This window comes from Mus caroli, chromosome 3, assembly GCF_900094665.2.
Source record: "Mus caroli chromosome 3, CAROLI_EIJ_v1.1, whole genome shotgun sequence".
Classification (NCBI taxonomy): domain Eukaryota; kingdom Metazoa; phylum Chordata; class Mammalia; order Rodentia; family Muridae; genus Mus; species Mus caroli.
In genome coordinates, this window is record NC_034572.1 from 87,149,295 (window position 1) to 87,163,842 (window position 14,548).

Genomic DNA, 14,548 nt, shown 5'->3' on the forward strand with positions numbered 1-14,548 from the left:
AGAAGTGGTTTTGTGTTCAATTTTATTTCATTCTAGGGCATTGTATAGACACTGAAACAGAGTCACTAGACTCAATGGAAGCATACATCCTAAGGAAATTTTAAGAAAGAAGCACCACTGTTTCGATGGGCATAAAAGGCTATTCTAATGTCTGCATGCTTCCATGCCAAAGGAAGTCTAACAGCTGAAAAGACAAAGGATAATTTGATGATCCCAATGGTGAAAGGCTTGGGATTTACTGTCCCTGTTTCCTTTCCACTCTCCTTTCCCTAGATAACAGTCCTTTGCCATCAAGCACATTCACCAAGTGTTTTAAAAGAGCTCCAGTTTTTCACTGGGCCATCTCTGACCATCTAAAAACTGTGGCCACACAACCTTTCCAATTATTATAATATAGATAATAACATTATAAGATACATTTTATAATAATGTTTCATCAGCTTTTGTCATTGTGAGATATATTTGAAATCTAATTGGTTGTCACATTCTTCTATATTTTAATACATTGACTTGGCATTAAACACATTCACCACTATGATAATGTAATGGGAAAATTCTGTGGAGCATAAACAACTATACTAGTCACTACCTCCAAGCATTTTATGTCAGGTTAGATATGCACAATTATCACCATAGTGACCTTATTACATGACTGTTCATCAGTTAGCATTCATCATTCTGCTTCTGAGACCTAAGATATCTTCTAATTGTCCTGAGCATCAGTGTCCCTCAACACAGAACTACTCCTACCTGCTGCTCTGCTTGATAGTTTGGGGGTCTGTATCTCTTAAAACTGTACTGGTAGTATTTTTTCTCTTGAACAGAACAGGCCTAAGGGTAGGATAGTATCTTCTTTGTTCTTGAATCTCCCATGCTCAGCTCAGTGTATACCATTAGCTCAATATGAATTGTTTGAAAAGTTGAATTACTTGAATGAGTGAAAAACCAAGAATAATAGAGCTGTAGAAAGAGTGCAGAACAGATATCTTAGTATCTCAGGGCTTTTTTAATCTCTTCTCTCTCCAGAGTACTTGATACTTGTCATCAAGATGCAAATGGCTGGGTGGCTAATGAAGAAAGCCGCCTGCTAAGTAATGCTTGCCACCCCCATTTATTTCATCTACCTCTACCTATTTTCCATCTGCAAAGTAAAGTATGAAAAAAACTCAATTTAGTTAGGCCTCTCTGGAATCTGGATCCCTCGACTTGGCGTTTTCCCCCTATATTCCTAGAAACTATTCCTAACTTGTAGACTCACAGCCTCAGCCCTGAAACTGGGGGGGGGGGGTGTCAGATTTTAAACAGATGCCATCACATGCCATGGTTTTCATTTTTACTTCATGCAGCATCTAAACTTCCCTTAAGGTGTCCTGAAGTAAATACAGGACAAATCAAAGCTACCACTAGTGTCTCCCAAAGTATATACCTCAATATCCTGCCAGGTTCACACCTACAGTTTCTTTTTACTCAGCTTTACCTCTGGAGAGTAGAGGGTGTGCCACATCTTCAACCCTGGAGAATGATTCTACCTCAACAACCCTGGGTACCACAGAAGCAGGGTTGGATGACCAGTAAAGCAAACAGATGATGCTTTCCTCATTCTATCGTCTCTATGGGCTAAGAAGTCACAAAGGGCAATGGTGATGGTTATAGGCATGGGGCAGTCCTTCAAAGCATTGGTTGAGCCTAAAGTATTATGCATGTACCACACACTGTTGTTAAACCCTGAGCATCAGTAAATGGCTAGTCTCCAGTCCTCACCATGGCCTCATTGTAGTAACATTATCTTGGGTTTCATTCTTGTAAGTATCTTACTCAACAAGATCTTCTTGTTGTTTTCCCGGGCACCCTATTCTTGTGCTATTTGCTCCTGCTTATCTTGGTCAAATGTTATTGCATTTTTTTCAGTTGTCATATTTACTTTCTCTCTCAACCACTCTGCAGTTGCCAACCCCACAGTGAATGAACCTGAGTTAAGTTGAGACCTCCTAGAGATAAGACCTTCCTGAAAGTGTATCCCCTAAGCACTGACAATTAACAAGTGGCATGCCTACCTTAGATCTGATGCCTCTAGTGTGTCAACTCCTCTCCACTTACTCAGGAAAACAATGTCTTAAGATAACAATGTAAATAAAATAATTTTAGTGAGAAATTGAAGGAAGATAGAGTAGGTATTGAAGCCAAAGGACACTGACAAAGTCATCTGCCTCCCGGAAGTTTCCTTTTCCTTCTTCCCCATGCACTACATGTGAGCAGCACACAGACATTCTTATCCTTCCACACCTAAATTCCTCTCCTCTTCTCTTACTTCTAAGATGCTCCCATCCTTAGAAGATTTCTTCTCTGACTTCCAATAATTCATTATGTGCTCCCTCAACCCTTCCAGTAACATCCCAGTTTCTACTTTTAAGTAACTTTGTAGCACCTTCGTAAGGTCATTATGAAATCACTTTTCACAAACTACTTCTGGATGTCCTTTGTGGCCTAAAATCATAGAACTTACTGTTCTGAACTGATATTGAAGAAAGCAGATATGCTACAAGATGCTCACTTGATATGATGATTGTTTTAGCGCCTTTTAAATTCCCTTTGTTCAGTACAGTGAAATAAAAAGTGAGTGTATTTGTTTTACTCTGTTTTGTATCCCTTTGCCATGTTGACTGAAGCATAGTATCTCAGAATACTATAAAGATCGCCTATTATTTTCAGCTTTGAAGCTTTAGCTTCAATTTCAATATCAGAATGTCTAGTCTAAGCTTCTCTTACATGCTGCATCCATCTTGAACTTTCTCAGAGAAGACAACAAAGGTGCAAATACTTTGAAATAGCACAAAATGTCACAGAGGGACATAAGAATATAAATAAGAACCTTACAGCACATATTTGCAAACTCACATTAAACATAGGTGGCTCAAGAGTCTCTATAGTTTGCTTGTCTGCTTCTTCTAATAGAACCTGGCCAACTTTTCTTTTCTATGAGCCTCCTTGTCGAGGCATTTCTAGAGTCCTGTATATATTGGCAATGACATTGTACACAGATTAGTAATGTGAGATTTCTTTTATCAGTATATATAGAAAAACAGATTGCAGATTCTTTGTTTGTATTGTAAATGACAGAATACATTTTGTTATGTTTTTACTCCTGTGTTTTTATTAATTTTTATAACATTTCCAAGAAAAAAATTCCAAGTTTCTTCTTCAAGAACGTAGGTAATTAAAATTACCCTAAGCTGAAAAAAGAGTAGATGGCTCTCCAGCTGCCCCTTCCTCTGTTCCATCAGAATGTCACAGCTTCTTGTTATAGGATGCAACTGTTATGAGGATCAGAGGGACTGAGCTAAAGAACTGAATTGTAAGGAGAAGGAAATTTTTATGTTGTTGATCCATTCTAGAATACTTGGAGGAATATGAAAATATACTCCAAAGACCTGACCCTGAGATACTGTGCTGTTCCTTCCTGTATACCAATTAGAATGACTAATACAGTTCTTCCAAGATCCATCCAGCTAGATGAGTCGCTGTATTTCCTCAACGTGTTGAAACCATATAGAGCAAAGATTCCACAGGATGAGAATCCTGGGGTTGGGGCCTTTGTACCCTAGGGAGGAATGAGCAGACACTCAGTGATATGAGCTGTAATAACAGGATGGATGCTCTGCATGGCTCATCACAGGATGGATGCTATGTAGAACACATGATCTCAAGAAGAAAAGGAAGTAAGAAACAGGACAGTTCACCAAGAGGTGAGATTAATGATCTCCATCTTCTGGTGTCTCAAGAAGCTTCTAGTTAGACAGTCTAGAAAAGGACTGGAAGAAATCTCTTCAGGCAACTCCACATTACATATAGAGAAGTAAGTCTACGCACTGAAAGTCGATGGGAAGTATATCTCTTGGTCCTTTGAAACTTGCTCAACAGTGTGATATATGTTCTTGTTCATCTACCCTATCTTCTGATGTCTATTACCCATGGCTGCAACCCATAGGTAAAATGACTGTATTCTGGCTACTATTGTGACAAAGCTTGCTTCTGATGACCATAGAAATGAGGCAACAAAAGACATTTTGTGGAAAAAATCTAGGCTCCAATATCTTTTTTCTTTTTTTTTTTGAGTTTTTTTAATTAGATATTTTCTTTATTTACATTTCAAATGTTATCCTCTTTCCTAGTTTCCCCTCTAAAAATTCCCTATCCTCTCTCCTCTCCCCCTGCTCCCCAACCCACCCACTCCCATTCCCAATCCTGGCATTCCCCTATACTGGGGCATAGAACCTTCACAGGACCTAGGGCCTCTCCTCCTATTGATGACTGACTAGGCCATCCTCTGTTACATATACAGTTAGGACCACAAGTTCCACCATGTGTTTTCTTTGACTGATGGTTTAGCTCCAAGAAGCTCTGGGGGTACTGGTTAGTTCATATTGATGTTCCTCCTATGGGCCTTCAGACCCCTTCAGCTCCCTGGGTCCTTTCTTTAGCTCCTTCATTTGGGACTCTGTACTCAGTCCAATGGATGGCTGTGAACATCCACTTCTGTATTTGCCAGGCACTGGCAGAGACTCTCAGGAGACAGCTATATCAGGCTCCTGTCAGCAAGCTCTTGTTGGCTTAACAGGGTAAAGTGATTTTTTTTTAAACATGTGTCCCTCTTCAGCTTCCCTACTAACTGTAATATGAGAAAGCACCTATATTGATTGTGTTAGTTGCTTTTCTCTGAAACACTATAGAGTTTATTTTGTCTTATTGTTTGAGAGGAATAAGATGTCACAAAGGCAGAGTGTGCATGGCAGCAAGCAGCAGTTATGGTGGCACAGGCAGAAAGTGTAGAGCTCACATATTTTTTTTTAAAGCAAAGAACAGATATCAAATTAGAATTAAGCCATGATTTTTACTCTAAAGTCCACTCAGTGATGTACATCTTCTAGCAAGCCTGAACCACCGAAATATCCCCCAAACAGCACCACCAACTGGGGACCAAGTGTTCAAATTCCTGGACCACAGAGATATTTCTCATTCAAATCACCACAATGGGTGATAAATAATCTCACCTAGCACAGTAATAGTGGATAGGATGCTAAACTATTAGAAGTAAAAGGACACTTCAGCGTTTTTAATGATTTAAGCTTTGAAAATATTCTTGGAGCAAGAAACCCCTGAAGTCAGAAGAAATTTAAAAAGGAGAGTCACTCAATTCTCCCACCTTCCCCGTCAATGTTAAGACCAAATGTTGCTCTGTGCCTACCTCAAAAGGAAGTAAGAAGTCACCATATTTTAAATAGAATAAAGTAAATCATTATAAGACAGGAATTTTGTTTCTAAAGCTCAAAATATGCATAGAACAAGCATATGCACCCTAAAACTGTTTCAATTTACAAATTATCACTTAAATGGATACAACTGGAAATTATTTTATGTTAAGTGAACTAAAATCCCAGAAAGACAAATATGTTTTTCTCTTTTTAATAGATTCTAGATTTTACATACATACATAAATTGTGTGTGCCAGTAGAAGAGAATCTGTATAGGAGACAAAGCTGACTAAAAGAAAGGGAGAAAGGAAAGAAAGGAAGGTATAGCTGGAATTTCTAAATCCACCATCAGTTAAATAATGGCACAGAGACTTATTAATTTTTAGTATATCTTAGGCCTTTAGCTTGTGCTACCTACCAGCTAGCTCATCTAGCTTAATCTTATTATCCTAGCCATGACTTGCCAAATGGCTAGCTCTTTACCTCTCTCTCATTCCCCATATGTCCAACCACATCCCTGTTCCACTAGTGATTCCCCTAGCCTCTGATTTCTCTCCTATCATCTCTCTACTAAGAAGTCTCACCTTCCACTTCCTGACCAGCTATTGGTCTTCAAATCTTTATTAAAACCAACCAGAAAATGCCTTAGGCAGGTGAGGAAGGACAGAGACACATGTTCACATAGTGTGCTCCATCAGGAAGGAAGAAGGTAAAATACACTCATTACATAATATACTTATGTGGAAATTCTCATGACTAAATCCCAACTTAAAAACTATCATTTAATTTAATAATAACCAGTGTTCTGCTATAATTATTATGGTAATATGGGAAAAAATAGCAAAATAGCTATGATAGTAGATGAATTCAAAGACAAATTTATCTCTAATCCATTTTTTTAAAAAAAGAGAGAATTCGTATTTCATAGTGCTGAAAGACAGGCAGCACTAATTACTACCTGTCATACAATGCTAGCCACTGCACAAAGCAGCCTCCACTATCATATCACGTGGTACCTGCCTAGAGGAATCCATCACCAGCTGTCTGTTGATTGTTGATGTTCCTTTAGAGAAAGAATGGAGTGGGAGGGATCCTTGAAACCTCATTTGAAGTTTCAGATTCTTCTGTCAACTCTTTCCATTCAACTCTGCCCTAACTACACAAGACATGGGAGTCTTGGAAGGTGCTTAGGTATAAGCTGGGATGGCTAACTGGGAGAAACTATCTAAGTGGATCTGGAGAAGACATTGTCCATGCTGAGAAAAGACTTTGCAATGCAGTTGTCTTTCACACTCCTGTAGGCAACTCCTCATCCATGCTTTATAAACTTTATAAGTTACCGGGATGATTTCATTAATTGTGATGCAGTCTGTATTCCCTTATCATCAACCTAGTCATTAGCAGCACATCAATCAGTCATTACAACTCATCAATCATGCTCCAAAATAATTTTATCGTCTTATATTCAATACCAAATACTCCACAGAAAGGTAAATATGGAGAAAATCCTTTACCACATTACACTGAGATATTGTACTATTAATAACATAGGACATTCACAAAATTGCCTCTCATCCATAGCCTACCAGAATGTTAGTTCTGCCTCCCACAGGACTTCAACCCATCCTCAGTCCATTAGTTAATGATCACTTAAAGGGCTAAGTGATCAGAGGACTCAAAACCCTTGAAGATCAGGAGCAAATCACATCTGACATTTCTCTCTGATAATAAATAAATAAATAAATAAATAAATAAATAAATAAATAAATAAATAAATAACTTACACAGTATTGAAATGGTCAGGGGCAGAAAATGTATTCTATGCATTGCTATATTCACACTTCCCAGCAAAAATACAAGGAACAGGCAGGTTAAAGTTTAAGAGCTGAATGAATAAAAAAAAAAGAAATGGCAGATCTCTGGTACTTTTGGGAAACACTGACAGAGATTGCTTAATTCTTCCTTGCCAGAAATCTTGTAAACATGAGGAAGATGCTGGGAGTATTGGGTGCTGCCACCTCCTCTGTTGTGAAAGCAGAAGCATGCTTGGGCTGTGCATCACACACCTGCCAAGGATAAAAGAGCTGCTGCTCTGGAACATGCAGCCACAGCCTCTTCAGCACAGCCTTCTTCTCCTGCCTTTGCGGTACCTGGTGAGTACCTAACTAGGGATAGGAACTCATCTTAGAGGGTGTAGAGATGACAAGCTGGACATGGCCGAGGTGAAAGAAGCATGGTGTTCAGTGTGAAGGCAGCAGAAAGTGGACCTGCCAGGGGTCAAGAGACGGAGGAAAATAGACAGGAGCCTCTGTGTGTACATCAAGGTTTGTGACACACCAGAGTATGGCTCTCAGAATTGCCTCCATTCTGCTGAGAGATTTGCATCAGCCCAGAGGATTCTCCAAGAGTCATTTTCCCATTACCTGTATTTGCTACAGTTTAGCAGAGAGCTACTTAGAAGTATCATTACCTTCTGAAAACAGAGCTAAAAGAAGACAATGTCTTGCAGGTCGTGGAGCTCAGTTACCCTTTGCCTTTGTAAAGCTCATTGTTCTGAGTGCACTTACTAGGGATACATGCTAAACTTTATGATAGTCTTGAGAATGCTGTATTCAGATGGATTTGTGCCTTCATGGTCCTATTTATTTGCAGATAAGTCAAGGAAGGCAGACATTTGACAGACTAAGTCAGTAGACACTCACCAGAAGCTTCTCCGTATAATGTTTCTATCCTACTCTTCTAGGTCCAGTTCCTGCCGAGATGTCCTGCCAGCAGAGCCAGAAGCAGTGCCAGCCTCCTCCCAAGTGCCCTTCCCCAAAGTGCCCCCCAAAGAGTACAACACAGTGTCTGCCTGCAGCCTCTTCTTGCTGTGCTACAAGCTCTGGAGGCTGCAGTGTCCCCAGCTCTGAGGGAGGCTGCTGCCTGAGCCACCACAGGCGCAGGTCCCACAGATGCAGGCACAGGAGCTCCAGTTCCTGTGACCGTGGCAGTGGTCAACAGTCTGGGGGTTCAGGCTGTGGTCACAGCTCTGGGGGCTGCTGCTGACCCGGACAGAGCAATTGGGAAAGAAACACTATCAAAAACGAGTCTACAAACCTTCGCAAATATTCAGTCCTTTTTCCCAGTTTCTCTGTCTTCTTTAAGTGCTGAGATGTTTCCCAAGAGAGCTCAGATCTCTCCTGGCTCTTCCTGTTCTCTTCAAGATCATGTACCTTGTTATCTTGAGAGCTTTTGATAACTGCCTAGGTGGCTATCATCCTGTACTTGACCCTGTGGAAAGTAAAGAATGTGTTTCTCAACAGCACTGTGTGTCTCATGTCTATCTCTGTGTGCATCTCCTCCCGCTCTGTTCCTCTAGTCAGTACTATTTAGCATGTAGAGTAGATGCTGCCTCCACAGAAGAGCAGCATGGTGAGGTTAGGGGCAGGGGAGGGTGTTGCATCAGGAAGAGGCTTCTGGCTTTGATTCCTGTGGGAGACTTGATTACCCTGTAACATGTGTGGTAAATGCTCTGACTGGTACCCAGATTCTATTAGAAGGCAAAGACAGGTAATGGGTAGTCCAAGGAAGCAAAAACTAACAGGTAGATAGTTTTACTTTTTTACTTCCAAGAGTAAGGAAGTAAAGGAGAGCTATGGAGAGGGTGTAAATAGTTTCTCCAATGATATCTGAGGGCACCATGGAAAGCTAATGCTGAAGAGGTTATGAACACCAGGGGAAAGCAGAGCTGGGTTTTGATTTTAAAAAGAAAAAAGAAAAAAACCGGTAAATTTGTGGAAAGAAAATTTGGGGGAAAAAAAGATCCTGGTTTTATAAATGAATGCTAACTTTAGATGAAATATTTGCTCAGCATTTGGAATAAATGTGTGAGAAAAACTAAAGAAAAAGTGAGAGTTAGTTATCCTGATTCTGTGACATAATTTCTCGATTATTCTATGAAACAATACACTGCACTGGGTACTACTATTGTGCCAAATAAGGCAAATTATCATCACAGCTTATCATAATTCACCAAAACTTACAGCAGCCAGGCTAAAACCACTGTGCTTTTTGGGTTTGCTTCAAACCAAGGAAAAGAATCCTTTCTAAATTACCAACTCATGTAAGTTATGGGTTCGTTAGGATGCTGCAGGAAAAGAAAGGTGATATTCCAGACTACACAGAAACACGGTCAGCTGACCATGCCACGTCATCTTGTACCTAAGCCATCAGTTTTGTTGTGAACCCAAAGTGATGCTCTATACTGACTGAAAATGGATGGTATGATGGTGAAGCAATATGCTAATCCAAAGCCCAGGATATGCCTTAAACTAATTCTAAGAAAGCAAAAATTTATCTTAGAAATCTCTTCCAAGAATGAAAAATGAGAGCTCAGAATGGTGCGAGTGAAGCTGTATCCACAGCAACTGTTCTCACTCTACTGTGTGGAGTGCTGCGCTGGACTGTAATGCCAATCCATAACCATATACTTAATTCTTAGAAGACAAAAAAAAATACTTATTCATAGTAAATGAATAAATCAAGTTGTAATGTTGACTATCGTTAATGTTTAGGTTAAATTACCAATTTGCTTAATTATTATCCTTGCATATTAATGTAGATAAAATTATTCTGACATCTCATTTGAAAATTAACATTTTCTTAAGTAACTAAATAGTATATCTCAAATTTTAATTAATTGCTTTTAGAATTATGTGGACTATCAATTGAGCACATTTATATAAACGTTCTGTTGTTGTAAGGGTACATTGAGATTCATCTTCCAACTTCTGTTGAACACTTAAGCAACTACTTGACTTGACCATAAAAAGTTAATACCAAGTGAAGTAAACCACTTGCAACAAGTCAAACATTATACAAGTCCACTTCATAGGAGGCCCCTTCTGCAGCAAATCGGAAAAGATAAAATGGAGCAACATTTCCAGGGGTTTGGGAGAGAGATGGGATCATTTGATGGGCACAGAATTTCTTTGAAGGATGACTAAAGGCCATGGAAATGGATAGTAAGTATTGAACACAATTGAGAATTATACAACAAAACTGGCCCAGAAGGCTCTATCATGTACCTCTTAACACAAGAATAACACTGTGCAATGACATGTGAATCTGTAGAATTAAAAATATTTTTAAAGTTATTAGGAAGTGTCAGTATTCTCGAATTTCAAATTTTTCCCCTTCAGCTTTCATGAACACCAAGTTCCTTTGACTTTAAAGACATAAAGGTACAAAAACAGCCTATAATGAGGGTATATGTTACATCTTTTCTCAAATATACAGCCTGGACCAGCTGGTTCACACAATAATTTGAAAGCAAGATATAGTAGAACTCATAGTATAACAGATTTTGGATACACATAGACAGGCTATTTGTTACACTAACATGTGAGAAATATTTGAGTAGTAGTACTCACCCTGTGACAAGAATGATGAATCATAATGAGAGAGAGTGAGAGAGAGAGAGAGAGAGAGAGAGAATGGAAGAATGGAAAAATTTTACTTTAAAGTAAAAAAATGGTTTCTTGTATAATACATGAGAGTTTTCAAGGCTTAACTATGCAATTATTTGTGATTTGTGGACTCACACACAGGGATAATGGAAGATTTATATAAGGATACATTATCTCCTGTTTACTTCTCAAGGCATTTATGATTGCATATGAATAGTCATCTGGAAACATTCAGCCCATAGGCAGAATAATTTGAAGATACTGTCTAGTGGGAACTATGGGTTGAGTCTTAAAAGCTTACCAGAACCTCAAGAGCTCACTCAGAAAATAAGATCAGGATTCCAAATATTAGTAAATCTATTTTAGGTGAAAAATGGGGCCATATCGGTGTGCTAGATAATTTTATGTCATCTTGACACAGCCTAGAGTCATCCTAGAAGAGGAAACCTCATTTAGGAAACTGGCTTGTGGACACATTTGTGGTGCATTTTCTTGATTGATGACTGATGTTGGATGGCCAACACAACTCTCTGTGGGCAGTGCCACCCATGTACTGGAGTTCCTAGGCACCATAATAATGCAAGCTAAGAAATCTAATAAGCAACATTTCTCTATGGCCTCTTCCTCACTCAGCTCCTGACTCTGGGTTCCTTCCCTGGTTGAGTTCCTGCCCTGACATCCCTCAGTGGTGGACTACAAACTATAAGATGAATAGATCCTTTCTTTCCTTAGTTTCTTTTGTCCACAGTGTTTTATTACGACAATAAAAAATCCTAAGTAAGACAGTCAGTAAAATCCAGACCTGGCAGTGCAATAAGGGCTCAGGAGACCTGAAGTGATGCAGGTATGCTCTAGCTCAAGCAGTGAGGTCATAGAGGCAGAGAAATAGATCTGGTACAGGCCTGTTTCCACAACAACCAAAACAGCTTAGCCCAAGCACTGGATCACATTCCTAACGGGAGACTGATTTTTTTCACCCCCTCATTACATCCCCATATTCATGTTTTCACTGGTGGCAGGACAGAGAGACATATCTCAACCCATAACTTGGAAGTACATAGTTTATTTCATGTTGCAACATTTAAGTTTTTTAAAAGTGGAGGGTACTTCTACAGATTTTCATAAGTTTACTAGATAAGTAAAATCATGACTGACAACAGTAATGTCAGCTTTCTCAAATGCTGGTATTTAATATGTACATATATATGACATGTGTGTGTGCTTTAAAATATCTTTAGCATAATTTTTGATGGTGCTGTATTTCAGGAAGAAATAGACCCCTAATACTGCAATAAAGCAGAATAAGGAAATATATAGCTTAAATAGGCCCACTTTCTATAGATCTTTCTTCATTTTAGTTATTTTGTACAGTTGAGGAAATCAAAGATAAAATACTAAATGATATATGTATGATTTTGGTGGTAGTGGTATAATAAACAAGTTAATGCCAACTTAATTTTTACCCTTGGGTTTGTCAAGAACAAGCACAGCATTTCAGTGGCTTGGAAGGATTTGACAATGCCAGGAGAGCAGCAGTGTCATGGTCTTAAGGCAAGGTGGCACCATTGAAAAGTGATAGCCAATGGGCGTCAGCACTAGTGGCCCCACTAGCAACCGGATCCAGGCATCCCTCTGACCCTGTCAGCAGTACCCAAGGACTCAGTGGTATTATCAGAAGGACTATATCACTCACTGTGGAGCGTCTGATAAAGTTGCTGTCATCCTTCATGATGGCACTGATGACAGTTTCATGAACAATATGGGCACTTATGTCTAAGAAGCAAAGTTGGAATAATAACTTCATTACATACAGTCAATCACTATTCATATTTGCAGTAATCTCCCTCCATTAGATAACCCAGTTTATATAAATTATTTCTATTGCTCTACAGTTTCCAAGTCTCTTAAAATGGAATATATAGCCACCTAGATAGTCATAAAGTGTTCCTTACATTTGTTTTAATTTTTCCAGTGCTATCGTCTTAGCACAGAGTCTTAATGTTTTATTTTTTACTTTATCTTAAACTTCTCGGAAGTACTTTGTTTTCTTGAAATCACTTCATTGCTGTCTCCTTCCTCTAGGTCCTTCTGACTTTACAATTATATAAGACCACACTGTGTCAAGCTTCAAAGTTGATCTCTCTCTCTCTCTCTCTCTCTCTCTCTCTCTCTCTCTCTCTCTCTCTCTCTCTGTGTGTGTGTGTGTGTGTGTGTGTGTGTGTGTGTGTGTATCTGTGTGTGTGTGCATATGGGCATACATCCACATATATACACAAATATTGTATATTTGAGTTTATTCAGTAATTTGTATACATCATTGGAAAATCAAAATAGGTACAGCACAGCTTAGGAATATCTGGACTTCCCATACCTATTCTTCTTATTAAGCTACTACTCTTCCTAAAATCCATGGTCCATTGCGTTCTCTGACTTCCCAGGTGGTCCCACTCTGACCTTGCCTTACAGTTTTATCTCTTCCTCAAGAACCCTTGTTACATCTAAAATCCCATTAGTTATACCTGGGTGTCCAGCTTCAGCCAGTTGCCCTTGTATGGAGATGGGTTCAACACCTCTGTTTCTGACAAGTACTGTTGACGAAGACAAAGATTTTACCTGGTCCACCATCCCCAACAATAGCAAGTAACAGTATTGGGATTTGTCATTCCTTAGGCTCACTGTCACCCAAAAGCTCTGACCTAAGATATGATGATGTCTTACTCATGTACCTTACATAGTTCACCATACTGGATCCTAGATACATGGGTGCTTGGTCTGCCTCACTGCTCTTTCAGTCCCTCAAGAAAAGAATTTGTATTTTGTTCATTTGTGAGTCCTTTTCTCTCAGGAGACCCAGTGTTTCAAAAGGCAAGATCAGTGGTTATAGGGTAAGTGCCTACGTGAATTAATCAAACAAAGAATTAGCATACTTACTCTGCAGTACTGACACCAGAAGAGAACTTTCTAAACCTCTTCTAAAATCCCTTGGCACCTGTCCAGAGAGAAGCAGGGAACTTAGATCTGGAAAGAAAGAAATGGAAAAGCTGCCCCCTTACCAAAAAAATTTTAGCTCACCCTGCCGACTCCTCCAACTCACCATGAGCTTGGCAGTGAGCTTGGGGCCTGAGAGAGGATCGCTTTGTGATATACACCAAGTCAACCCAGGGGTCTCTTATCACTTATGCTGGTGCATTTTTCCCTGGCTACTCTATTCACCAGCAGCCACTGTGCAGAAGCCTTGGCGCAGAGCCACCTAGCGGCCACTTGAAGCCAGTGTTCCTCGATCCTCTGGAAAAGGCTCCTTAGAAGTCCTAGCCTGTCCACTAGGTAGGCACCACCAGGGTGTGAAAATTAGTAATTAGTGGAACAAGAGTGTTTTCTTTTCTTTTTGGGGGGTAGGGGTGTTTCTTTGTTTTAGTTTTTAGAGAAATGGACATACAAGCTGAGTAAAGTATTTATAGCATATATTCAGCAATATTATAACTAGACGGCCTATACTTAACAAGGACCAAAATCTCCTAAAACATTAAGGAGCACAAGATAATTTTTTATAAAACTGTTAAAAGACAAAGTCAATACACAAAAGAACTATAGATGGCCTTTAAAAAACAAACAAACAAACAAAACCTAGGAAGCTATAAGGTAGGAAGCTCCAGTGGGGGAGGGGGAAGGAGGGAGGGTCCCAGAAGAGAGTAACATTTTGCTTCCAGGTTGTCTCAGGAAGCAGACCTAGACAGAAAGACGTTTTAGGCTCAACATTAACAAAACAAAAACAAACAAACAAAAAAATGGCTTTCACCTACGCTTAGCTCTTTCAGTAGTGTAGATAGAGTAATGAAGACTGAAGCGTGAGTA

At 39.4% G+C, this 14,548-nt stretch overlaps 1 protein-coding gene across 1 annotated transcript; it reads left to right on the plus strand.

Moving 5' to 3' along the window:
• The first annotated feature begins 7,367 nt into the window (after positions 1-7,367).
• On the plus strand, positions 7,368-8,553 carry LOC110291999 (late cornified envelope protein 3D-like). The gene is made up of 2 exons (XM_021159166.1): positions 7,368-7,402; positions 7,993-8,553. The coding sequence occupies exon 2, from the start codon at positions 8,010-8,012 to the stop codon at positions 8,292-8,294; it is 285 nt and encodes a 94-aa protein (XP_021014825.1). The 5' UTR covers positions 7,368-7,402; positions 7,993-8,009; the 3' UTR covers positions 8,295-8,553.
• Positions 8,554-14,548: the final 5,995 nt, after the last annotated feature.

Bases quoted from the DNA above. Each gene is read 5' to 3' on its own strand.
- LOC110291999 (XM_021159166.1), top strand. From the start codon at position 8,010: ATGTCCTGCCAGCAGAGCCAGAAGCAGTGCCAGCCTCCTCCCAAGTGC.